The 26,257-nt window shown below is 46.9% G+C and overlaps 1 protein-coding gene across 1 annotated transcript in view; it reads right to left on the bottom strand.

Annotated features, from left to right (window-relative positions):
* ABL1 (ABL proto-oncogene 1, non-receptor tyrosine kinase) overlaps nucleotides 1-24,576 on the bottom strand; it is a 150,850-nt gene extending 126,274 nt beyond the window's left edge. Inside the window, exon 1 of the mRNA XM_003995974.6 lies at nucleotides 23,675-24,576. Within this exon, the coding sequence (XP_003996023.4) occupies nucleotides 23,675-23,810 (136 nt within the window). The 5' untranslated portion in view covers nucleotides 23,811-24,576. The remainder of the gene's footprint in view (nucleotides 1-23,674) is intronic.
* Between the last annotated feature and the right edge of the window lie 1,681 nt (nucleotides 24,577-26,257).

The following is a 26,257-nucleotide window of genomic DNA, read 5'->3' as shown; positions in this document are numbered from 1 at the left end:
GATTATCAGTGTACATTCGATAAAGGTACACAGAGAAGCAAGTGTCCCGAGAGTGTTCCAAGAGTTTGAATTCCACCTTTATCTCCCTATCTTGCGCCTCTTGAATATCCCCAGGGTAGATTAATCGCTGCCTTCCAAGGCACCCATCCTACTGCTGGACTGCTCTCACTGTTCGAAAGCACGCTCCACACCAAGCCCAAACGCCCCTTAGTTTGTGACTTCTACCCACTACTCATTCTGACTGCCAAAGCAGTGCAGGGTGAGACCTGCTTCCTTCCACAGGAACTGTCCTTTAAATATTTTCAGACAGGGCCCCTGGGTGGTGCAGTCCGTTAAGCGTCCGACTCTTGATCTCGGCTCAGTTTAAATAAACAAACTTTAAAAAACAAAAAAATAAAAAAAAATTCAGGCAGCTAACATGTCTTCCCAGAGTCTTTCCTCCAAGCTAAAAGATTGCCCAGAACACTCATGTGTTCATTTTATAAACATTTACTGAACATCTCCTATGTAAAAAGCACTACAGTATAATCTCTGCCCTAAAGACATTTAAGAGGGAGTGACAGAGAGGCAATTATCAAACAGTATGATAAATATCACAGTGCTAGGCACCGGAGGCATTGAGAGTGGACAAAATAATATCTCAGTATACTTCTGTATCACAGATAGAAGGAGTTACCAGGTGGTATTCCTAACAGAGGCAGCAAGACACTATAGTTTTTTCGTGTTAGCCACCTCCTTCTGAAGAATGAAATGAATGAAGGAAGGAAGGAAGGAAGGAAAGCAACTACTAGTTACTGATTGTTACTCCGAGGTAGGCAATACAGCAGGCACCCCTACGCATGCATTCTGGACCGCACCCTCATAACAACCCTAGGGGATACGTTTTATCCCACTTTAAAGAGGAGAAAAATGAAGGCTTAGAGAAATGACGTGTCCAAGGCCTCTGACCAAGAAAGTAGCAGAGACAGGATTCAAACCTAGATCTTCCCGATTTCAGAATCTGGGCGCTTAATCACTCACTATCTGGTCAGTAGGTGCTTGCCCTTTGTTTGGTCATCATCCCCTTTGAGAATCTCAGAAAGCAAAGGCTCCTTGCAAAGAAAAATGTCACTGTGCACATTCACAAAAGTATGCATGAGAGCCCAGGGGTCAGAGGCTCCGTAACTGTATGCATGCATCTTAATAATCAGCGTAAGACCCTGGGGCGAGGGGAGTAGACTGATGCTCAGTACCCACTCCCTCCGCCCCCAACATTCTGCCACGTAGCACTGCAGAGGCTGGAGAGCTGAAAACGACCCATCAGCGTCACCGACTTCCTCGCAGCGAGGGTTTGAGTATGATTTAGGTTTTCTCAATCGGATGACCCTCGTGTGAGATCTGGAGAGCAGATGCGAGGGAGGCCGAGCACACGCCTGCTGCTTCCGCTGTTGCTGGGGCAGGGCCAGCTGTGGAAGCGCTTGGTTTTCCGGGGCAGAACTAGGGGTCCCGCCCCCAGGCATTAGCTTCACAGAGAAGCAGCAGCACGGGGTCGACTGCAGCCAGGGGCGTAATGCCCTTGACTGTAGCGGTGGTTCTAGAGCTGGCAACTCTCCGAGGACAGAAGAGGCTGCAGCTTCCTTGGTGGCCCAGGTCTGGGTGGTGACTTTGGGAATCATTCACAAAGCTCAACCTACAACGCACTTTTTCAGCTCTCCCAAAAAGTCGGTTAGCTATAAAATACCCTATAATAAAGCCCTCCCGGTTAAAATGAGCTCCCGTGGGTTCTTGTCTCTGTAACTGAACCCAGGCCAGCAGAAAATCTCTGTTCTACATTTTTAAAAATAAGTAACTGTTGTACAGATCCCAAGACATAGGTTCGGTCTCCATCTTCTGCTTTATTAATGTTTCAAAAAAAAAGCCTATAACGCACAATCAAGCTGTAATTTAAGACTAAGGGGCCCCCCAGTTTGGGGAAGAACCGGTTGCCCCTCTGGGGGCCTGAGGAACAGTTGTACATCGCGTGTTAGGCACACAGTGTTAACAGCATCGGGCTCCTCTTCACACGGATCTATCCTGGGTCCGCATTACCAGTGCTCACAAGTGACTGGTAACCCTTCCCCTTCCTGAACACACAGAAGAGGACATTCCCAGGCCTCTTACAGTGAGGTGAGACCTTGTGCCTAGTTCTGGACGCGGGTGTAACCGGAAGCAACCATGAGTCCCTTCCTGGCTGGAGAACTCACAGTTCTCGCTACTCACTTGCATTATCTCAGTACCAGGGAGGCAGCACTTTCCAGTCACGCCGGCACAAGATGGTGGGGCCACCATCAGTCCGGGTCCCCGAGAAACTACGTGGGGCAGAGCATCCCTCAGCCATACCTGCGAGACATAACCCTCCGGGTTAAGCAACTGGGATCTGATGGCTGTTTATTACCACTGCAAAGCCTAGCCTCGCCAGGCTCGTCCACCACCCTGAGAAACGCTCACACACGTGCACAAGCGCATGTGTAGATGGACATTCACTGCATCACCGTTTGTCGTTATGGAAAAGGTGGAAGTCACCTGACTGGCCACAAGTGGGAGAAGGGATAAACTATGCCTTAACCATATTACAGAACACCCTACAGCAGTTAAATGAGGTCCCAGATCTGTATGCATTAACACAGACAAATCTTCAATACAACGCTCAATTAAAAAAGCAAGTTTCAAAAGGATGTGCACAGGGTACCACTTACATATCCTTAAATATTATATGATTGTGTTTTGCAGGTTTCTTATTTTTTTCAATTTCTTATTGGGGGGTTTGTTTGTTTGTTTGTTTGTTTGTTTTCTTTTTGAATGAGAGCGTGCACACACACTCCCTGGCATGCAAGCAGGGGAAAGGCAGAGGGACAGCAGGAGAGAGAGACTCTCAAGCAGGCTCCATGCCTAGCACAGAGCCCAACGCGGGGCTCGATCTCACAACTGCTGAGATCATAACCCGAACCAAAACCAAGAGTCAGACGCCCAGCCCGCTGAGCCCCACCCAGGCATCTCTTGCCTGTTCCTGAACCTGTTTCAACAAAGGATGAAGCCTCTTCCCTATTCTAGCAACACTCCCTGCCTCCCCAATCACCCCAGTGCCACCAAAAGAGTAGCTTAAAAGAAAAAGGCACATGTTATGGGTAGGAGTAGTCCCCCTCTGTAAGTTATGCTTACTCTTCAAGTGTCAAGATCTGGAAGAAATAAGTTGAAAAGTCAGTAATGAAACAGCCTTTGCCAGCCAGCCTCTGAGTATTCAAATTTATGTGGCAATATATTTTTTTTAAGTAACTGAGAAAATCCTCCACAAGCAGTAGCATTCAAACAGAGATCTGGTATCTCACATTACAAAGACCAGGGGACGATTCCCTGAAATCGTAATAATCATCACATACATTCATGAAGCATCTTACGGTTTCCTAAGCTCTTGCACAGACGCCAGCTCATCTCGGCCTCCCGCCGCCCCGGGAAGGAGCAGAGGGCTCCCCCCGCGCCGTCTGAGAGCTGGAGACCCCGGACTCGGTGGCATCCTATCAGCTAAGTGCCTTCTCCAAGATCATATGGCTTGAAGTATCAGCACCAGAGCTAGAAGCAACTACTTATGAACGGTAAATGCTGGATCAAGTCAACATACTCTAAACTCACACCACTAACAGCCTCTTAGCACATCAGAAAGGTAAGGCCCCCCAGTCTTTGTGGAGGAGGCGGATCCTCCCAGGTGAGCGAGGAAATGCCATGCAGTCCTGTTTTTGAGCCATGACTATTTTATTTTTTTTTTTAATTTTTTTTTCAATGTTTATTTATTTTTGGGACAGAGAGAGACAGAGCATGAACGGGGGAGGGGCAGAGAGAGAGGGAGACACAGAATCGGAAACAGGCTCCAGGCTCTGAGCCGTCAGCCCAGAGCCCGACGCGGGGCTCGAACTCCCGGACCGCGAGGTCGTGACCTGGCTGAAGTCGGACTTCGCCACCGACTGCGCCACCCAGGCACCCCAGAGCCATGACTATTTTAAATATTGGGCTTTTCAATGTCCAGAGACTGAAACTGGGTACTATTTATTTATATTCGAATATTCAACCCCAAATGTCCGTTGTTGTTTTTTTTTTTTAATGGGAAAGGGTCATTTTATTTTTAATTGTTTTTAATCCCAGTATAGTTAACATACAGTATTATATTGGTTCCAGGTGTACAATATAGTGATTCGACACGTCCCTACAGCATCCAGTGCCCAAGTGTCTATTAAAAGCAGTACAATCAGAATAACAAATACTCTAGGGGCACCTGGGTGGCTCAGTTGGTGAAGCGTCCAACCTCAGCTCAGGTCATGATCTCACAGTTCCTGAGTTCGAGCCCCGCGTCAGGCTCTGTGCTGACAGCTCGGAGCCTGGAGCCTGCTTTGGATTCTGGGTCTCCACCTCTCTCTGCCCCTCCCCCGCTCACCCTCCGTCTCTCTGTCCCTCAAGAATAAATAAAACATTTAAAAAATTTTTTTAAAAAATAACAAATACTGTAAAGATACGTCCTATATTTTGCCTCCGCTCATTTATTCTACTCTGCCCCGCCTTTCTGACCTGAGGATTTGATCCTCAGATCTACTAACCCCCCTTCACAACTTGGTAAGAGCTCGAGCAGCAGGAGTTCCTGTGCTGGACTGAGTCGAGGACCAAAGAAGAATGCAGCACAATTAATTACTATAAACCACTGCTTCGAGAGAAAGCCAATGGTTACTGCGAAAACTCTAGTTCAAAAGGAGCACCCGGGTGGCTCTGTCGGTGAGGTGTCCAGAAGCTGCTTGGCAAGCTTCTGCTCCGAGACAGTAACGCTCTTCCTTCCTTCCTTCGGCTGCTTCGGCCCACTCTTCTTCTTCAAACTTACAAAGGCAGTGAAAAAGGAAAATCAAAAAGTATGAAGTCTTCACATGAAAAGATGCTCAACATCAGTAGCCATCAGGGACATGCAAATTAAAACCATGAGAGGGGCGCCTGGGTGGCTCAGTCAGCTGAGCTTCCGACTTCGGCTCAGGACATGATCCCACGGTCCGTGAGTTCGAGCCCCGCGTCGGGCTCTGGGCTGACGGCTCAGAGCCTGGAGCCTGTTTCGGACTCTGTGTCTCCCTGTCTCTCTGACCCTCCCCCGCTCGCGGTCTCTCTCTGTCTCAAAAATAAACATTAAAAAATAAATAAATAAAACCATAATGAGATACCCACTAGAATGGCTACAATAAAAAAAATACAATACCAAGTTCTAGTGAGGATGCCAGGAATTCTAGCACACGAGGATCCTGGTAGGGATGTACAATAAGGGCCACTCTGCAAAACCGTTTTGCAGTTTCTAATAAAATGAAATGTACACTTACCATGTGACCCTATAATACCCAGGCCCAGTCCTCACCTGCATGTGGTTGGCTGAGAAAAAGGTCCTCTAAAAGATACATACAACATACTCACGGGAACCTGGATTATTTTACGTGGCAAAAAAATGGTGTTTGAAGATGTGACTAAACTAAGGATCTTGAGCTGGGGGGATTCTCCTGAATCATCCCGATGGGCCCTAAATGTAATCACAAGGGTCTTTATAAAAGGGAGGATAGCGGAGATCTGACGGCATAACGGGAGGAGGAGAGTAACAAAGGAAGTGAGGGTTTAGAGGGACATGAGGAGGGGGTCACAGGCCAAGGAATGCCGGTGGCCTCCAGAAGCCGGAAAAGGCAAAAAAGGGGTTCTTCCCCGGGGCCTCTAGAGCGAGTGAGGCCCTGTTGACACCATGACTCGGGCCAGGCGATACCAATTTCAGACTTCTGGCTTCCAGAACAGTCGACAAGAAATTTCTGTTGTTTTAAGCCACCCAGTTTGTGGCAATTTGTTACAGCAGTCACAGGAAACTAATATGCTAAGTAAACTGAAAATTTATGTTCCTACAAAAACTGTACACAAAGTTTGTAACAGTTCTATTCATAATCATCCATAACAGGAAACAACCCAAATGTCCCTCAACAGATGAATGAATGCACAAATTACAGTATATCCGTACAACAGACTACTACTGAGCAATGAAAAGGAATGAACTATTGTTATATACGATGCTTGGATGGACCTCAAAGGTGTCAGACTCAGTGAACGTGCCAGTCTGAAAAAGTTATATACTGGATGGTCCCATTTATAGGACAGTCTCAAAAAGACAAAACACTGACAAGAACAGGTCAGTGTTTGCCCGGGGGTGGGCAGGGCAGGGGGAACGGTGAGGGGTGGGGGGCACACAGAGCATAAAGATTTACTTTAAATTCCTATGAGTTCCTTTAAGTTGACAGATTCCCAGAAAGTCATGAAGAAAATTATCCATCGTGAATTGTCCGTCACAACAACATAAAGACAAAATACAAACACTACGGACCCGTACATTTCTTAGGCTTTTGTCTGTACAATAAACCCTTCTGACCAGTGGGTCTGTTTTACTGTGCAATCCTTGGTTGGGTTGACAGCCACACACGCTTAAAAACCTCAGCGCTCACCCCCAGCAGCCTAACCGCAATGTAATCCAGACCAAATGGGTCTTACCAACCTATCTTCCATCCAGATTCATCGATAAAACCTAAGGGGACTCTGAGAAAGGAGCCAAAAGAGTGAAGTGGGCTGAAAAAGAAGCGGCAGATTTAAGGGTTAGGTAACCCTGTCCTGGAGAAACAAGAAATTCCCGGAGGGAGTGGAAGCGCCCTCTCGGCCCCAACAACAAGGAAACCCTCAGAGAAAACCCCAAGGGCTGATTTCACGCGGCAGGGAGGGAAAGGGCTCCGCGGCTCACATCCTCCAGCCGCTCTAAGAAGTTCTTTCTCAAAAATGCTTACAGTTCCACAGGGGTTTCCTCTAGAATTTTCTTGAAGCGCTAGCATTCCAGTAGCGTCATATGGTCGGATATAACCCACAGGTTTTATAGATAATCCTCAATTACCAACAAAGTACAAGCTTGTCACGGGCAAGCTGCTTATCACAACATTATTACTGCAAGGATTTGCTTCTTAATCTTCCTCTGGTTTAGTCCCCTTGGGCCTGCTCCTTGTTACAAACAGATACATGATTTCAGAATTATAAGCAACAATTACTATTTGTTAGGAGCTAACCAAGTGCCAGGCACTATTAGACATTTTAAATTTATTATCCCATTTCATTCTCTCATTAATAGTAAATCAAGCAAAGGGGCGCCTGGGTGGCTCAGTCTGTTGAGCGTCCGACTTCCCCTCAGGTCATGATCTCGCGGTTTGTGAGTTCGAGCCCCGCGTCGGGCTCTGTGCAGACAGCTCGGGGTCTGGAGCCTGCTTCGGATTCTGCGTCTCCCTCTCTTTCTGCCCTTCCCCTGCTCGTGTTCTGTCTCTCTCTGCCTCTCAAAAATAAGTAAACGTTAAAAAAAATTTTAATAGTAAATCAAGTAAAAACTACGATGCCCATTTTGTGAATGAAGAACCAAAGACTCCAGTTAAAAAGACATGCTGTAGGGGCGCCTGGGTGGCTCAGTCGGTTAAGTGACACGCTTCGGCTCCGGTCATGATCTCACAGTTCGTGAGATGGAGCCCCATGTCAGGCTCTGCACGGACAGCGAGAAGCCTGCTTGGGATTCTCTCCCTCTCTCTCTGCCCCTCCCCCACTCGTGCTTGCTAGCTCGCTCTCCCTCAAAATACATAAGTAAACATTAAAAAAAAAAAAGAACGAACTTGCTCTATTCCCAGAACCTCACAACGTACAGAGATCGCACTCAACTAATATCTACTAAGTACAAGCTGGTGTCTACAGTCACACTGCTTAGTAAGTGGTACGCTGGGACCTGACTTCAGATAAAGCCAAGATTTCAATGTCACCCACCTCCCTGTTTGCCTAGGAGACAGACACAGAAGCAGGAAACCGTCAAAGTACAACAAAACTCCTATACATCCCACAGCCTGTATTTTCGTCTCCGGGAAGGTTTGGTTTAACTTACAAGCCACACTGTCAAGCCTTACTTTGCCAGTTCTGCTTTGTGCATTTTTACCTGATCTTCAATTTGCAGGGAGTAGTAACAAATTTTACTCTTTTTTTTTTTTTTTTAATTTTTTTTTTTCAACCTTCATTTATTTTTGGGACAGAGAGAGACAGAGCATGAATGGGGGAGGGGCAGAGAGAGAGGGAGACACAGAATCGGAAACAGGCTCCAGGCTCTGAGCCATCAGCCCAGAGCCTGACGCGGGGCTCGAACTCACGGACCGCGAGATTGTGACCTGGCTGAAGTCGGACGCTTAACCGACTGCGCCACCCAGGCGCCCCAAATTTTACTGTTTTAAACACAGAATTTTAGCTCCAACCAAACAAGCAGGAATTTGATAATCAGAAAATTCTGGGGTTTCATGAGACCAAACATGACAAATCTCCCCATTGATCTACGTTTTTCCACATGCATTTCAAAGAACAAGAACGGAGATTGGTTATCACAACAAATCAGGCTGAAATATGGGGGAAAGAACTTTATATTTTTTCAATTTTTTTTAATGTTTATTTATTTTTGAGAGAGACAGAGACAGAATTCAAGTGGGTCAGGGGCAGAGAGAGAGGGAGACACAGAATCTGAAGCAGGCTCCAGATGTGCTCGCTTCGGCTCCAGGCTCTGAGCCGTCAGCTCGGAGCCCGACGCGGGGCTCGAACCCACGAGCTGCGAGATCATGACCTGAGCCGAAGTCGGACGCTCAACCGACAGAGCCACCCAGGCACCCCAAGACTTTAGAATAAGAAACCTAAATGTGAGGGGTGCCTGGGTGGCTCCATTGGTTAAGCGTCCTGCTTCGGCTCAGGTCATGATCTCAGAGTCCGTGAGTTTAAGCCCCCTGTCGGGCTCTGTGCTGACGGCTCGGAGCCTGGAGCCTGCCTCAGATTCTGCGTCTCCCTCTCTCTCTGCACGTCCCCCACTCACTCTCTGTCTCTCTCTGTCTCTCAAAAATGAATGTTAAAAAAATTAAAAAATGAAAGAAACCTAAATGTGAAAGTCATTTTCCCCTTACTCTAGGCATCTCCATTTCCTATCAGAAGCCAGAATATGTGGGCAGAAAGGAGGAAGGGAGAAACAAGGGGGTCTCAAGGACTTCACTACTGTTTGAGGGTCACTTGTTTTTTTTCTTTCTACAGAAAACTACAAGTCAAAAGAGCTGGGTGCTCCATCAGGCAGGCCGGCATAAAACTACCTGCACACAGACAATTAAAAGGTCTAACACCCTTCTCGCCACCCTACCTTTACTCTTTGCCTACTTTTGTCTCCAGAGAAGCAAACAGCTGAAAAACATTCAAGTCCGCAACTTCAAACACAACTAGGGCAAATAGATATACGTGAGTGATATGTTTGCTCAAAAAATGATTAGGGATAAGGGTACATGACTGTTTACAAAAACAGACGCTGTTGCTCCACCTGATGGGAACCACCAGAGGGTTTTAAGCTACAGAATCCTAAACTTGGACTGCAATTTAGCATGAGGGCTCTGGCATTATGTGGCACTTTAGAAAATAACACGCCAAGGGCTCCGCACAGTGCCCGGCCAGAGAAAGCACTCGCATGGCAGCCATAAAAGGTTAAGGAATACATGACACCACTTGGTGTCGAAGATGGGTTATTCATATGCAGCCCACCATCCGTGAATCAGGTGGCTTCCAGTGTCTCTAAGGCACTTCAGGAGAGATGGAAGCGTTTTGCTGGACACCCCAGCCCGCGGAAACACAGTTTCAAACGCAGTCATCAGTGCTTCTCAGAAATAAGTCAGGAGAACGCACCGCACCGGGTGAATAACCGAGAAGCCACGTGCACGTCTCAGCTGACTCGCTGCTGAGCACACGTCCCAGAATGACAAGCAGGGCAGTGGGAGCACGTAAGTTAAGTGGTGAAAAGTACCCGTGCTTTTCACAAACGGCCGTCCTGGGAGTTTCGCCAAAACCAGGGACGAGCAGAAAACACACAGGACACATCACCTCGGCAGGCCCGGGAGTGAGCCACGCACTGCAGCAAAGGAGTAGGACCACAGGGCAGATGGCCGTGCTCCCCTCTCTTGACAACCGGTCTCGGAGGGGCATGGAGTCCCCTGATCGCCACGGCCTGGGCCACACACAGCACAGCCCCCGCGGCACTGGCGCCGTGCGCCGGCAGGCAGCTGTGGCACTCACCAGTCCCAACCAACCCACTCTGTCCCTTCCCCTGGGCCCTCATCCAGTTTCCTTTCCACTACAGTTTTCTTACTTTGCTCTTGTTTTTCTCCGTCCCGGGTTGTAAACACCTGAGGACAGGCGAGGGCCAGCACTCTGCACTCTTGTGTGCACAGAAGCCCCGCGTCTTGGCCAGGGCTCGCACCCCAGCAGGGCCGCCACTATTCCCGCTCCCCTCCTCCCACCAGACCGCCGTGGCCTCTGTGGGCACCAGGCAGCCCCCACGACTAGCTCTCGCACCTAACGGAGCAGTCACCCGTGCGGTGTGGGGACCTGTACCTAAGCACAGAGAAGCAGCTAGCCTCCGGGTCCTTTCCAGCCCTGAGATCGGAGGGTATCCCAGGCGCAAGGTCATGGCTCTTAGACCATGTACTTGTGTGCATTCGTTATGTGAGTCAGTACCAAAAACACAGCCCACAAAAAGGTGAAAACCTAAAATTTCTATCGAAATAAACTCTAAACCCCCCTCATTTCAGTGTTGTGAACATTTTCAAAAGGATGAGTTCATCTTCAGAAAGTAATGTCTTGGGTAGAAAAAAATACTCAAGCTATCAAGATGTACTTGATTTCAACCCCGGCTCTGTAACAAATCAGCAATGTAATCCTAAAAAACACTTTGTTACCATCCTGGACCACAGCTTACTCTACCAAAAACCAGGAACACGGTCTATGCTACCTATACCATAGACCGAAAACGAGTGCTCTAAAAACAGTTAAACCTTTCACATCCACGAGAGACAGACACCCTTTGTAATTTGGGATGCTACAGAATCACCAACTTGATTCATCACCAGCATGAATTAGGATATGACACTGCAGAAGTAGAAAGTACAGAGGTTTAGGTTGAATCCGTTCATCACCGGGGAAAATGCTGTTGTTTGTTTCGCCTAAATGCTTGATACTGGATTGGCTGCCTTTCGTTCCTAAAGCTGCAAGGGCCAAAAATAAAATCCATTAAGTGAAGGTTCCAATTAGTAGTTTAGGTATGACTGTAAATTCAGCGTTATACTCCTGTACTACATTTCCAGATCCAGTTAGTGGCCACAAGCAGCCCTGTCATAAGAGAGATGAGAACGAAAGAAAAGACACTGCTGTGGCCCCAACAGGGGTCTCCTCACCGCTTAACAGCCATGATCAAGTTGAACAAGTGCCCCCTTGCCCTGGCCCATTTGCTGGACCTACCGCTACACTGTTGAGTCAAAGGCGGTAACCATTTTCCCCAGCAGATGGCTGATGGTGGTCCTTAGGATTGTAAACTGGACACAAGGAGCCTTTTGTTGTCCCCTGGTTCCAGGGTAGTCTGCTGTACAACCCCAGACTGACAGTACATGATACAGAGTGGGCACTGAGATAACCAATGAGATTCAACTGCATATTTACTGAGCATCTAGTCTGTAAAAAATATAATACTGGGGGTGCCTGAATGGCTCAGTCGGTTAAGTGTCTGACTCTTGATTTTGGCTCGGGTCATGATCTCACAGTTCATGAGTTCGAGCTCCACATGGGGCTCTGTGCTGACAGCATAGAGCCTGCTTGGGATTCTCTGTCTCCCTCTATCTCTCCCCTCCCCTGCTGGCATACCCACACACACACTCTCTCTCTCTCTCAAAATAAGTAAATAAACATTTAAAATATATATTAAATATATGTTTGTCAAAGTACTTTATAATACTAAATTTATAAGTTAAAAATATTTTAAGATAGTAATATTTTAATTATATATATATATATATATATATATATATATATATATATATGCTGGACCCATGAAGATGTATAAACATGGTCTCCACCATCAAGGAACCAAGAACTAAGTGTCCAAGAAAAACAGAATTAAAAACAACACGCAGAAAGGTGAATCTGGAATAAGCTGATGTTTTGAAATCTTCAACAATTTATAGAAATCATTCCACCTTTATGATTAATAAGGAAAAAAATGTCTCCTGAAGAGGTCTGCTTTTATCAATCAGAATTCTCTATCTTCCATTATTTATTCCGAGGATCAAAGTAATCTACAGATTTAGTGTAATCCTAGTAGAAAATCCTCACGTGTGTTTTTGTTTGGGCAGGAAACTAATAAAACAGAGTCTAAAATGTATTTGTAAATACAAAGGAGCAGGAAAAGCCAAGACAATCCTGAAGAACAAAACTGGAGGTCTTAAGACTTGTTTTAAAGGTGTAGTATTTCAGATAGGACGGCCCTGTGCAAGGACAGAAAAACAGAACCAACGAACACAGTAAGGAGTTCCCAAACAGTCCCACACATGGACGGATACCCGATTGATGCAGCAGCAACTGAGCTCTTCAATTAAAGAACTACAGGTCAGTGTGGAAAAAATAAAAATAAACCATCACCCCAACACAGTAAAATCAATTCCGGGGTGCCTGGCTGGCTCAGCGCTTGGAGCGTGCGACTCTTGATCTTGGGGTTGTGAGCTCGAGCCCCACGGTGGGGGTAGGGGTAGAGATTACTTAAAAAACAAAATCTTGGGGTGCCTGGGTGGCTCGGTCGGTTAAGCGTCCAACTCTTGACTTCGGCTCAGGTCGTGATCTCACGGTTCCTGGGTTCTGGCCCCATGTCGGGTACGCAGCCTGCCTGAGATTCTCTCTACCCCTCTCTCTAACCCTTCCCTGCTTGCTCTCTCTCTCTCTCTCTCAAAACAAATAAATAAATAAAATCTTAAAAGGTAAAGAAAAATCAATTCCAGGTAAACTGTAGATCTGTGTACGAAAGGTAATGGAATAAAACTTCTTCATGAAACCAGACACTAATATAGCACTATATGTTAACTACACTGGAATTAAAATAAAAACTTAACTAAAAAAAAACAAAAAACAAAAAGAAAAACTTCCTCATGACCTTGAGGTAGACGGATCTCTTACATAGGACATAAAAAAGCACCAAGAAAAAAAATTATTAAACTGAACTACATTAAAATTAAAACCTGTCAGTTCATCAAAGATACCATTCAGAGAGTGAAAAGGCAAGCCACAGAGCATGACTCAATATTAGCAGTAAATATATCCAACAAAAGACCTGTATCGAGAATATATAAATAACTCCTACGAATAAGAAACATAACTAGAAAAATGGGCAAAAGAGGTGAACTGACAGGTCACACACACATGCAGACGTTTGGACCAATTTACACATGCACATACACAATGACACATATGTATAACATCCGAATGGCCAATAAGCATATGGAAAGGTGCTTCATTTCAGTGAGTCCTCAAAGAAGCTAGTGAATCAAAACCACAATGAGATAGCACTGTACAACCACAAGAAAAGCTAGCATTTTAAACAGGGACAGTATCAGTTTGTCAAGAACGTACAGCAACGGCACTCTCCTATCAGACATCCTTTGCCTTAAGCGAATATTTGAGACGGCTGGTTCCAGGTGTTAAACAACAGGCAGGCAGGACTGTGATCCCAGAGAGGAGAGAAAAACACAAGGTGAACAGCCAGTCACCTCTGACTTCCTGCCCTGGGGCAACTTTCCCAGCTGCAGTGCAGGGAACTGGAACCCAAACAGAGAGCCACCGTCTCCTGGAAGGTCTCCTGGAAGTGAGGAAGCCGAGACCAGGATTTGTGGCTGTGGAGACACCTAGAAAGTGTAGGGCAGGACATCTAACAGGAGGGGGTGCATGGGGGGCAGAAGAGGAGGGAAGTGCCCCGTGGGTCCCTGGCAGAGGGCTGGGCAGCACACACGCGCGGTGAGATTCTAGAAGGCCTAACAGATAGCAGTGGCTGTGAGGGTGGCACCTGAGCACTGAGAGATGAAGCTTTCATGGTGTCAGCCGATCCTGCATGGAGAGGCCGCGCTGAGCACCTCGGTCCTTTACTTGACATCCCAGAAAGGCCAAGCATTAAGTCTAAAGGACGCCCTCTAGAGCAAGGGCCATGCCTCTGGACTAAGGATGAATCCGAAGCTGACTCACTCTAACAAAGCATAAAACCAGGCGAGATGGTCAAAAGAACAGGCTAGTCACTGGAGGTTAGAAAAAAAACCAAAACCCTAAAGTAAGACGACAAGATCCAGAATCCCTGCAGTGTGACATCCACATACCTGACATACAACAAAAAATTATTAAACATGCCAAGAAGCATGAACATGTTGACTCACAACGCAGAGGAAAAAGCAGTCAATAAAAACAGACCCCAAGATTACCCAGATCCTTAAATTAGCAGGCAAATTCTTTATTATAAATACCTTTAAGAATTTGGAGGCAAAGATGGGCCCAATGACTAAGAGATGGCGAAACTCAGTGGAAAACGCAAACTATGTAAAAGAACCAGATGGAAATTTTAAAATTGAAAATACCAGAGCTGAAATGAGAATCTTAAAGAAGTTAACCATGGAAAACTGCAGAAGCGTTAGTCAACTTGAAGACAGATCAACAGCAATTATTGGAAAACAAGAAAGGCAGGGGGTGGGCAGGAACCTAAGCATTTAACTCAAGAAGCTAGAAAAACAAAGCAACAACGGAGAGAGACAAAGACAAAAAAACAAAAAACAAAAAACCATAGTGTTGGGGACCCAATAGAGGTTCCAAATACACGAAACAAACTGCACGTTCACGGTTACATTCCCATCCTGAATACCACACTCTTGTGCCTCTTTTCTTTTTCATCAGTCTTGCTAAAAGATTTGGCTATTTTACTGATTTTTTTTCCACATTAGCTCTCGGTTTTATTGGCATTTCCATTTCTTGTATGTATGTATGTCTTGGAGAGAGAGAGCACACAAGCGGGGGAGAAGGGCAGAGGGAGAGAGAGAATCCTAAGCAGGCTCCACACTGACCATGGAGCCCAACTTGGGGCTTAGCCCCACGACCCCAGAACCAAAATCAAGAGTTGGATGCTTGGGGCGCCTGGGTGGCTCAGTCGGTTAAGCATCCAACTTCAGCTCAGGTCATGATCTCAAGGTTCGTGGGTTCAAGCCCACATTGGGCTCTGTGCTGACAGCGTGGAGCCTGGAGCCTACTTTGGATTCTGCATTTACTTCTCTCTCTGCCCCCTCTCCCACTAGCACTCTCTCTCTCTCAAAAATAAACATTAAAAAAAGGGGGGGGGTGGATGCTCAACCAACTGAGCCACCTAGGCACCCCGACATTTCCATTTCTTAATTTCTGTTTTCATTGATACTAGTCTCTTACTTCTGTATACTGGGGATTACTTTGTTTTTCTAGCTTCTTGACTTAAATGCTTAGGTAACCCCCCACCCCAGTCTTTCTTGTTTTCTGATAATTGCTCTTAAGGCCAAAAAAACTGATAGAATTGAAAGGGGGAGGTAATCTACCACTATAGCTGCTGATTTTTAATACCTGCCTCTCATGAAAAAAGAGACCAAAAAGAAACTCAGCAAAGGTACAGATAAAATAGACAAAAAGTAAGTAAGGATATGGAAGATTTTAAACACTATCAACCAACTTGATCAAATTCACATTTACAGAAAATTACAACTGCAAGATATAGATTCTTTTCAAGTACAAATGGAACATTCAGTAAGATAGGTCATATGTGGGGCCAGAAAATTGGTCCTAGTAAATGTCAAAAGACTGAAATTTACAGAAGCTATTCTCTGACCACAATGCACTTCAGTTAGAAATCAATAAGATACCTAGACTCCCCAAATGTTTGGGAATTAAACACCTTGAAATGATACATCAGGGGCACCTGACTGGCTCAGTCAGTAGAACATGCGACTCTCGATCTCAGGGTCATGAGTTCAAGACCCACATCGGGCATTGGAGCTCGCTTTAAAAAAACAATAGTAATAAAATTAAAAAAGCACATCAGAATTTGTGTTCAAGAAGGAGGTGGGACCCAAGCAGAGTTTTGAAAGGCAGGCAGGTTGTGAACACACAAAAGCGTAATGTCAGGGCACAACCACCAAAGAGGCAAAGAGGTAGGGAATGGCTAAATGTGCTCCAAAGAGGCCTTCAGGGAGCCCTTCCCTTTACTGAAGCTCATCTTCTAGATATCGATTTTAACCTTTTCCCCCTAGATCCAGAGAATATGCTTGACATACTCCTGTGGGTATAATTCTCAGCTCGAGCATATTAACTCATCTCTATGCCCCCGTTCAAAAAACGCACAATTCGCAACACGCGTCACAACACAGCAGCATATATCACATGGAGATCTGTTTAAATAAGGTAAAAATTCTTCTGGTTAAATCATTTTTGATCATCCTCCTTTATCCCACAACTGAAATTCCTGCTTTCCTCTGTATTACCAACATATTTCTTTTTTTAAGATTTTTTAAAAATAATTTTCACTTATTTTGAGACAGAGAGAGCACGCAAGTGGGAAAGGGGCAGAGAAAGAGGGAGAGAGAGAATCCCAAGCAGGCTCTTTGCTGTTGGCACGGAGCCCACCGCGAGGCTCGATCCCAGCAACTGTGAGATCACGACCTGAGCCAACGTCGAGAGTCGGATGCTCAACTGCCTGAGCCACCCAGATGCCCCTAAGCATACTTCTTAAAATGGGAGATAAGGTTTCATGAGTAGTAAGAAGGCCATACAGAATGTATTCACCGACAGGAAATCACGGGGTGCCTTAAAAAAAGGTACATGTACACTGGTCCGCATTTTCACGGCTCACAACTCAGTCCCCAACGTAAGTAGGTAAATGTCCTCTTTCCAAATGACTTCTTTTTAAGAATCTGACTCATTCAACCTCAATCCTTGTAGACTCCACACTTGCACGGTCTCCCACCTGCTGACATGGATACCAGTACAATTTACCAGTGATGGGATTTATCATACTCCTATTACCTTCAACAAAGTTTTACTCGAGAACCGTAAAATAGTTTTTTTTAGTGTCTATTTATTTTGAGAAAGAGAGACAGTGTGCATGCATGTATGCATGCTCAAGTAGGGGAGGAGCAGAGTGAGAGAGAGAGAGAGAGAGACAGAGAGAGAATTCCCAGCAGGCCCCACGCTGTCAGCGCAGAGCCCAACGCTCGAACTCCCAAACCATGAGATCATGACCTGAGCTGAAATCAAGAGTCAGACACTTAACCAACTGAGCCACCAGGCACCCCAAGAACTGTAAAATAGTTTTTTGTCTATAAATTTTTTTAATGTTTGTTTATTTTTGAGAGAGAGAAACAGAGCACAAACAGGGGAGGGGCAGGGAGAGAGGGAGACAGACACAGAATCCGAAGCAGGCTCCAGGCTCTGAACTGTCAGCACAGAGCCCGACACGGGGCTCGAACTCACAAACTGTGAGATTATGACCTGAGCTGAAGTCAGACGCTTAACTGACTGAGCCCCCCAGGCGCCCCTGTAAAATAGTTTTCAAGTGAGAGTAAACAATTTCTTAAAACCAGTTTTCAGGTAAACTCATAAGTAAAACATGTGGCCTTACCAAATTAAATAATACCCCGCAGGACATAGATGTACTAACTTACAATCAGAAAATCCACAAATAATTTATTTTTTTTTAACTTAAATTTTTTAAAGCATTAACTAGTAAAGTATTACAAAACTTATTTTTTATTTTATTTATTTGTTTTTTGTAACTAAACTCTCCCCCAAGCATGGGGCTCAAACTTATAACCGTGAGATCAAGAGTTGCATGTTCTACCACCTGACTGAGCCAGCCAGGCTCCCCAACCAAACTTTTAAAATTGAAATGGATTTTTTACCTTTAAAACACTGGGGCCGCTTGGGTGGCTCAGTCGGCTGAGCCTCCAATTCTTGATTTTGGCTCAGGTCATGATCTCACAATTCGTGAGACTGGGCTCCAAGTTGACAGCCAAGAGCCTGCTTGGGACTCTCTTTCTCCCACCCATGTTCCTCCCCTGCTCACAAGCTTGCTCACGCACTCTCTCTCTCTCTCTTAAAATAAATAAACAAAGCGATTTTTAATTAAAAAAATTAAACACTTGTTACCAAGAATAGGAAAAATTATGTGCAAATTTTTTTAAATCTGCAACTTTTTGATTTAGGAAAAAAAAAAAAAAAACAGTCCTCAGAGAAACAGGATTTAAAACTTAAAAACGAGGGGAGCCTATGTGGCTCAGTCAGTTAAGCATCCGACTTCAGCTCAGGTCACGATCTCACAGTTTGTGAGTTCGAGCCCTGCATGAGGCTCTGGGCTGACCGCTCAGAGCCTGGAGCCTGCTTCAGATTCTGTGTCTCCCTCTCTCTCTGCCTTTCCCTGGCCTACACTCTCTTTCTCAAAAATAAACCAACAACAACAACAAAGTAAAACTTAAGAATGAGTTAAAATCATTCCCACTCAAAATTCAAATGTCACCACCCCCCAAAAACGAATCAAACTAATCCTATATAAAAACGTGAAGTCCTAATTTCATAAACTACCGAATGTCACCTCACCCTTTTGGAAGGTTCATACTCGGGAGAGTTCTCCCTTGGGCCTGTCATTGTTCTCATAGCTTGACATGCACCCGTAACCTGGTGACCCCCACGTTCCCTCTCCAGCCGGAACTGCTTCCCTGAATTCAAGCTTGTAGACTCAAACGCGTATGTGACATATCCACCGGGACGCCCAATAAAAGGCATCTCAAAGGTAACATGCCCGGATCCTCGTCTCCATTCCCCACAACACACCTCCCCAAACCCCACTTGTCTGTCTTGCAGTAAAAGGCGACTCCATTTTTCCAGTGATTCAGTCCAAACACCTTGGAGTCGCCCTCGACTTCTCTCAACCCTGCACCCCCCATCTCAGGTCTAACTCAACAGCAAATCCGGGCAGCTGTGCCTGGGTAGTCACGCCATCTGACCCCTTCACCACTGCCGCCGCTCTGGTCCAAGCCATGACCGTCCTCATCCAGATTAGGGCAGCCAACCCCTAAGTGTAATCCGTTTCCTCTTTTCCCTCCTTTGGAAGACAGCAGCCGGGGACATTTTAATAGAACAGAAATGGGGTCCTGTTAATCCTCTCTCAAAATTCTCCAAAGGCTTCCCAAACCACACAAGTGAAAAGTCAAAAGTCTTCCAATGGCCAACAGGGCCACATTCTGCTCCAGCCATCCTCTCCTCACCCCCATTTTAGCTCCTACCACTCTCCTTTTGCTCCCATGGTTCCAGTCACTCTGGGCTTCTCCTCAAACAAGCTAAACAAGCTCTGCCTCAGGGCCTTTGCACTGATGATTTCCCCATTATTTCCAAGGCTTGTTCCTCACTTCCCACCTCTGCCTTCGGGTCTTTATTCAACTGTCACCTTCTCATGGAGGCCTCCCTAACTAAAATCGCAGGGCCCAACATTCCTTAGCCCCTTTTCTATGTTATTTTTCTCTCCAGAACCTACCACCATCTAGCATACTCTATACTGTACTTACCTAGCTTATTTATGGTCTGTCTCCTCCCACTAGAATGTCAATTCCAGGAGGGCAGGGATGTTTTTTGTTTGCTAATGTATCACCAATAAATGACTACAACGTTCCCTGATACATAGTGTGCTCAATAAATATTTGTTGGAAAAAGAAGGAAACTACTAAGGAAAAGAGGTTTACAAGTGAATGCTTTTATTCCTCTTTTACCAACTCTCCCGAAAGTGAATTTTCTGTAGTCAAGCCACTGAAATCTGGAAGGGACATATGGTGCGTGAAATAATACCATGGTTTCCTTTTTTTTCTCCCTGTACATATGACTAGCCATTCTGACCCTGAATGATCCTGGCAAAAAACTGCCATCTGCCCTCTCCTTCCAGATTCACCACTGCCGCTCTCACATTGCAGCATTCTTGGCTTCCAGGTTCGTGTCTGATCCAACAATGTATGTTATGACGGCAAGGTGGGTTTGTGTTTTTTTTTTTAATTTTTAGTGTTTATTTATTTTTGAGACAGAGCGACAGCACGCGAGTGGAGGAAGGGGCAGAGAAAGAGAGAGAGAATCCGAAGCAGGCTCCAGGCTCTGAGCTCTCAGCACAGAACCCCACCCGGGGCTTGAACCCATGAACCATGAGATCACGACCTGAGCCAAAGCTGGACACTTAACCTACTGAGTCGCCCAGGTGACCCATGACTGCAAGTTTTTTAATCCAACCTATATGGATATTAACCAACTCTAGAAAGATCACCCTACGAAGGATCAAGAACAATCTGTAACACAAAATAAGACTGTGTTGCCCTAGAAAAAGATACCCAAGGTCCAAAGAAATTGATTTGTCTTCAGTAAAACGTGAATTAGGCAAATTCTTTCATAAAAAGCTGCTGCAAAACAGGGACAGTTTGGGTGGGCGGCCATCAATTCAGTTTTTGCACCTTTTTATGTTCTGCATTATAGCAAATTTGTCACAGAAAGAAATCACAAAGGCAAAGTAAGAAGTCCAAGTTTTTCTCCGATGCCACCTAAATCCCAATTCCCATACCATGCTGACTCATCTCCAGATTGCTTTTTACCTCTCAGCACTACACAGATGCCTTTCAAGGGTAGTATTTCATGGTGCACCTGCAATACACAGCCTTATGTGCCCTCGTGAGAAAACTTGTAGAGCTGTAGTTCTAACTTTCTTATCTCAGGACCTTCTCACACTCTTGAAAATTACTCAGGACCCCAACAAGCTTTTGTTTACATAGATTATCTCACCAGAGTTTACCACATTAGAAATTTAAACTGAGGGGTGCCTGGGTGGCTCAGACAGTTAAGCATCCGACTTCGGCTCAGGTCATGATCTCACGGTCTGTGAGTTCGAGCCCCGCGTCGGGCTCTGTGCTGACAGCTCAGAGCCTGGAGCCTGCTTCAGATTCTGTGTCTCCCTCTCTCTCTGACCCTCCCCCGTTCATGCTCTGTCTCTCTCTGTCTCAAAAATAAATAAACATTAAAAAAAAATTTTTTTTAAGAAATTTAAACTGGAATTCTAAAATTTATTCATTTAAAAACATTTTTGTTACTGGAATTACTGGGAAATAACTGTTGGCCACCAAAAAAGTAGCCTTTTTAGATCACTGTATTTATTCTTCTTAGGAGCTACACCAAAACGCCATTAAGTGGTAGTTTCTTAAAGGTTAGTTGTGATGTAGAACCTAAAACTGTATCAGGGAACTTTTGTAACATTAAAATCCATTGGCCCACCTTGCACCCTGGATGGATTTTTTACCTGTGTGTGATTTTAGGATCCCACATAGTGATCACTTAGAAAAAATGGGTTCACTGAATTATGTAGATTTGCTGAATAATACATTTCATTATAAGCTATCAAAGCACCGCACCTGTAAATATCACCACCGATCTCTACACCACAGTAGCAGATACAAGTTTTCCAAAATCCTAATTTTCATTGGAAAGCTGAAGTTTTATCACTGGCAACATACACGGCCAGTTGTTTTCTTGAAAGACTCCTTTATCCTTTTTTTTTTTTTTTTCAGACTGACTAACCGTTGTTTGTCGGTGGCAGTAAAATGGAGTAAAAATGGCAGTCGGTGAAAAACGCAGCTAGTTCAGCACGCAGCTCAAAGAACTGCCCATCTGCTTCTCCTGGAGAGAGGACCATCATACCTCAGTGCACAGCAGAGACGTTCACACGCACCTTCTCATTTCATCCCACAGGCTACGGGAAAAACCATCTCCACGAGCGGCAACAGTTAATAAATTTAACCTGTTCTACGACTGCATCGAGAACATTCAGGTGAAAACCAAATTCTTATTTCATTGTATTGTACTCATCGCGAGTGCACGGCACGAACGGTCCGATGGCTCCTAGGATAGTTAGGTGCTGCAGCCTTGATTCACGCTAAGGAGCCTGCATGACTTTTGCACCATTAGTGCAAAGAGTGCAAACAGCATCTGAGAACTGTAGTAATATGAACACTGTTTTAACCTCTCGACCCTCTCGGAAAGGGTATCAGGGACACCCAAGGGGATCATACTGTTCCGTACTAGAATAGCTTCCTAGAAGTGAGATTCCTGGGTTATTGGTATATACACACTAAATTCTGCTAAGTGTGACCAAAGCTCTCCAAAAAGTCTGTACCAATTTTCACTATCCAAGGCTGCATGATCGTCACTAGTTAAAAATGTAAATAAATAACTCAGGGGCGCCTGGGTGGCTCAGTCGGTTAAGCGTCCGACTTCGGCTCAAGTCATGATCTCGCGGTCTGGGAGTTCGAGCCCCGTGTCAGGCTCTGGGCTGACGGCTCAGAGCCTGGAGCCTGCTTCCGATTCCGTGTCTCCCTCTCTCTCTCTCTCTGCCCCTCCCCTGCTCACGCTCTGTCTCTCTCTCTCTCTCTGTCTCTCTCTCTCAAAAATAAGTAACGTTAGAAAAAAATTTTTTTAATGTAAATAATTTCACTTTACAAATCCTGAATTGGGGAAGCACCAGAATGTAACAAACTTCCGTATCTCCCAGTCTAAAACCAGCGCTAAAATGTAACTAATATTTCAAGGAAAAATACAATTCGAGCACCCAAATTATATAGATGAGGCAAATATTTTTGTCAGAAAGTAAAACCTCAATGGTCACACGCAAGTGCAAGGCACAGAGACCTCTGTTGACCGTGGTCACCCATCGTTAAAAGGCATCTGAGGCTGAATTTCAAAGTAGATGCCGCGTGCGCTCTTCTCACATTCGCTAATAGAGCGGGTGGGGTCGATATTCCTATATGAAGCTCATGGTTCGAAAAACGTCAGGCTACAGCACTACGGCCAGGGCCCTAATTAAGTGGTTCACGGCCGGCCCCTGTAGCAGGCAGGAGTCTAAGCCGACCCTTCGCTTTAAAACTTCACACGGAATTACTGGAAAGGTGCAGTGGAATACAGACAGTCTGCAATCAAATGCCAACTGTGTTCATGCAAATGTCGAAGGCACCCTTTCTGGCCCCAAATGTCATCCGAAACAGGGAGGCAGGGGAAGCTACAAGCCCCACCGCCGGGGAAACGATCACTCCTGGGTAAGGCAAAGCAACTAGAAGCAGCCGGGTTTCCTCGATCCGCAAAGGACACTGCTTCCCCCACTCCATTTTTCCCACGTAGCTCCAAAGGGGGCATTTTCAAGTCCTACTCAGGACTGAAAAGGTCAAGGATATTAGCGTCCACCAGGATCTGTGGTTCTTAACCTTTTGGGGAGCACGGGCCACTCTGAGGATACGATAAAAGCCCCTCCATGGCTAAAGCAGTGAAGGATCTTCGGGGAGAGCCCATGCCTTAGGTCGGAGCAGGATCGTGGACTCTGATCCGAGAAACGACTTAAGTGCACTCTCCTCGGCAAACTGGAAGAGTAAAATGGCTTATCTAAGGTCAACAGCGAGTGAGAAGGGGAATCAGGCGAGAAATAAACGACTCAGAGAGATTCTGGTAAAGCCACACAGAGTCCCCAAGTAACTTCTTCTGCTACGAAGACAGTCCCTCCACAAACTAAGAGAACGCGACAGCAACACAAGTTTCAAGTACAGCTGGAAGGAACGGACACAAGCGCTGTGGTTCAAACGTGCCTTATGCATTCCTAGGCTGAACACACCAGGAAAAAACAGGATCCGAAAGCTTGAAAAGCACTCACCGTGTTCCACAAAGACATTGCAGTGCGGACCCCCGTGCCTCGATGACTCCTTCTTCCCTGCTCCTTTGATAAAGTGCAGGGCAGGCAAGCTTGGCCTCCTCTGGTCCCCAAGAACTTTTCCAGGCTGCTGCCCCATAAAGCAATGATAGGCACCCCTTTCCAGAAGAGGGTTCGAGATCCTCCAGAATGGTCAGCGGGCTTAGAAGGAAACAGTACATACGTGGGAGTTCACAGTCACCGAATCGCCACAAGTCAGTACATTGAGGTCAAACCCAAGTGAACACATGTAAACAGCCGTTCCGATTATGTCCGCGGTCGATCAACTCGAAGTCCTGCAACTGCGGGGCGACCCCACAGTTGCTTGAGTTTGAGTGTCTTTCGCGGGCTGAGTAAGTTTCTTTCTCTCCAAGAAGAAAAACAAATATTCACAGGGATGCTGTAAAAGGGGCAGTAACACTAAAGTCATCTCGATTCCCGCACATAAAGGAAACGGTGATCACCTCTGGATGCTTCTCCAGAACTTTTCCTGGGGAAGTCGCCCACCCTACCTCCTATCTCGGTTTCTTCATCTTCCGACAGAGTTCCTGCCAAACTAGCTGCCGCTCCTGCTGCTCTACCCCGCGCTCCGGAAAACGACACGGGTCACCCAGACTTCAGCGAGGGCTTGCCCTCGCCTCGGATGACAAGGAATGCATTGCCAGCAACTTTTAAGTCCGCTTTTTAAAAGGCCTGTGAAACCAGTCCAGGCTTTTCCTCTGCATTAAAGTTTTTGTTTGGGCTGAGACTAAAGGGACCGTAGGTGACATTGGAAGAGGTCAAGGCATTGGAGGCTCCCGGGAGCAACCTGGGGGGGGGGAAGGGGAGGCCACTTGACAGCAGGGAGGGGATATGAATGGGGGGCGGGGGGGGGGGCTCCGAGACCAAACTCGGGGCCGGGAGTGGGCGCGAGGGGCGGCTCGGGGGTAAAGGGGAGGCTGCCGGGGCGGGGCACGGGCGGCTTACTCCGGGGCGTCGCTCCTCCACGCCTCAGGAAACGGGGTGTCCCAGGTCTGGGGGGAAACAGAGACCACCCCCAGTGCCCCAGAGCCAGGGCAGGGCTGTACGGGACAGAGCACGCTCGCGGCCCCGAAGGCGGGAGGCGGGCGGAGGGGGGGAGGAGGCCCGGCCGCCTCAGCTGCCCCGAGCCCAGGGGTCTCTGCCCGAGACACCCCCTCCCCCGGCTCCGGACGTTGTTACAGCCGCCGCCGCCGCCAGGCAGTCACATCCCCGGAACTCCGCCGCGGGACCCAGCCTCCCCCCGCAGGTGGGGGCCGTGGACAACCGAGGGGCTCCTCAGCCGCAGGACCCGGGGACCGGCTCCGGCTCCGGCGCTGCTCAGGGACGGACACCGACCCCCGCGGCCGCCATGATGGATTAGGAACCGCTCCACAACGAGGCCAGGCCCCGCCCCTGACCCCGCCCCCGCCGACGTCCGGCGCGCGCCTCGCGGGGACCCGGGCCTTCCCGGCGCCGCTCTCGGGGACGCCGCCGCGCCCTCCGCCTCTGGTCTCCCGACCCGCCAGAATTCGGCCCCACACGACCTTTTAAATGTGGTTTTTCCGAGCGCAAGGTGAGCGGCAAGGAAGCCCCGCCTCCTCTGTACGGCCATTGGTCCCTGAAAATCCGGGTCAGGTCTCTCTCCTGCATCCCATTGGCCGGTGAGGGCAGTAGGCTAGAGTTCCCGGCCAACCCCAGCCGGCCCAGGCCGCAGGGCATGCCGGGGGTCGTAGTCCCGAGGCGCCCGCTCCTGTCCGCGCGCACCCGAGACTTCTTGCCCTCTGCTCCCGGCTCCTGAGCTTCGGTCCCGCCCTCCAGGGAGCCGGTGGACTCTCGCCTGCCTCGCGTCGGGCTGGCCAATGTCTCTCCTGCGCGGGTAGTAGGACCGGCGAGGAGCCAAAGCAAGGGGAAAACTGCGGATTGGATTATCTCAGAACCGGAGTTGTATTACTTCCTTAAACCTCTTTAGGGAAGAGGGAGATTTGGCCCGCTCCTGGAAACCAAGGTATTTGGTGCCTTACCCTCCCTCCCCAAATTCTCACCTTTTCCGCAAGAAGTATAAATATTAGACCTGGCGAAATATAAATGACTGAAGAGCATCCGACCTATTGCGAACGAATTTTCTTTGGGTATCCAGAGGCTCCCTCATCAAAGGAACAGCTTGTTAAGCACCTCTCAGAGGCTAAACCAGGCGTAATCGCAGCTGTTTGAGCTAGAAAGAGCCTTTAAGATGAAACGACCTCATTTTGTGTACATACATGTGTTTGCATGAGAACACCCTGTTAGCTGAGAAAATACTGATTGTTGGGCTAGCAGGCCCACAGAGACAATGACCCAAACACACGAAACCCACACTTGTCATAACCCATCTCCTGCAACTGAAAAGCACCCACCAGGTCCCTTAGTCTTCACCCTCTGTGTGTCCCCATATATGGGATATGTGCCCATTTATAAGGAGATCCACTCATTCTAGTGCCTACTCTATATCCTAATGCTTTTCACAAACTACATTATCTAATTTAATCCTCACTGTAGTCCAGTGAAGCA

Source organism: Felis catus, chromosome D4, assembly GCF_018350175.1.
Source record: "Felis catus isolate Fca126 chromosome D4, F.catus_Fca126_mat1.0, whole genome shotgun sequence".
Classification (NCBI taxonomy): Eukaryota; Metazoa; Chordata; class Mammalia; order Carnivora; family Felidae; genus Felis; species Felis catus.
The sequence above is the reverse complement of the archived record's forward strand: the minus strand, read 5'-3'. Positions and strand labels throughout refer to the sequence as shown.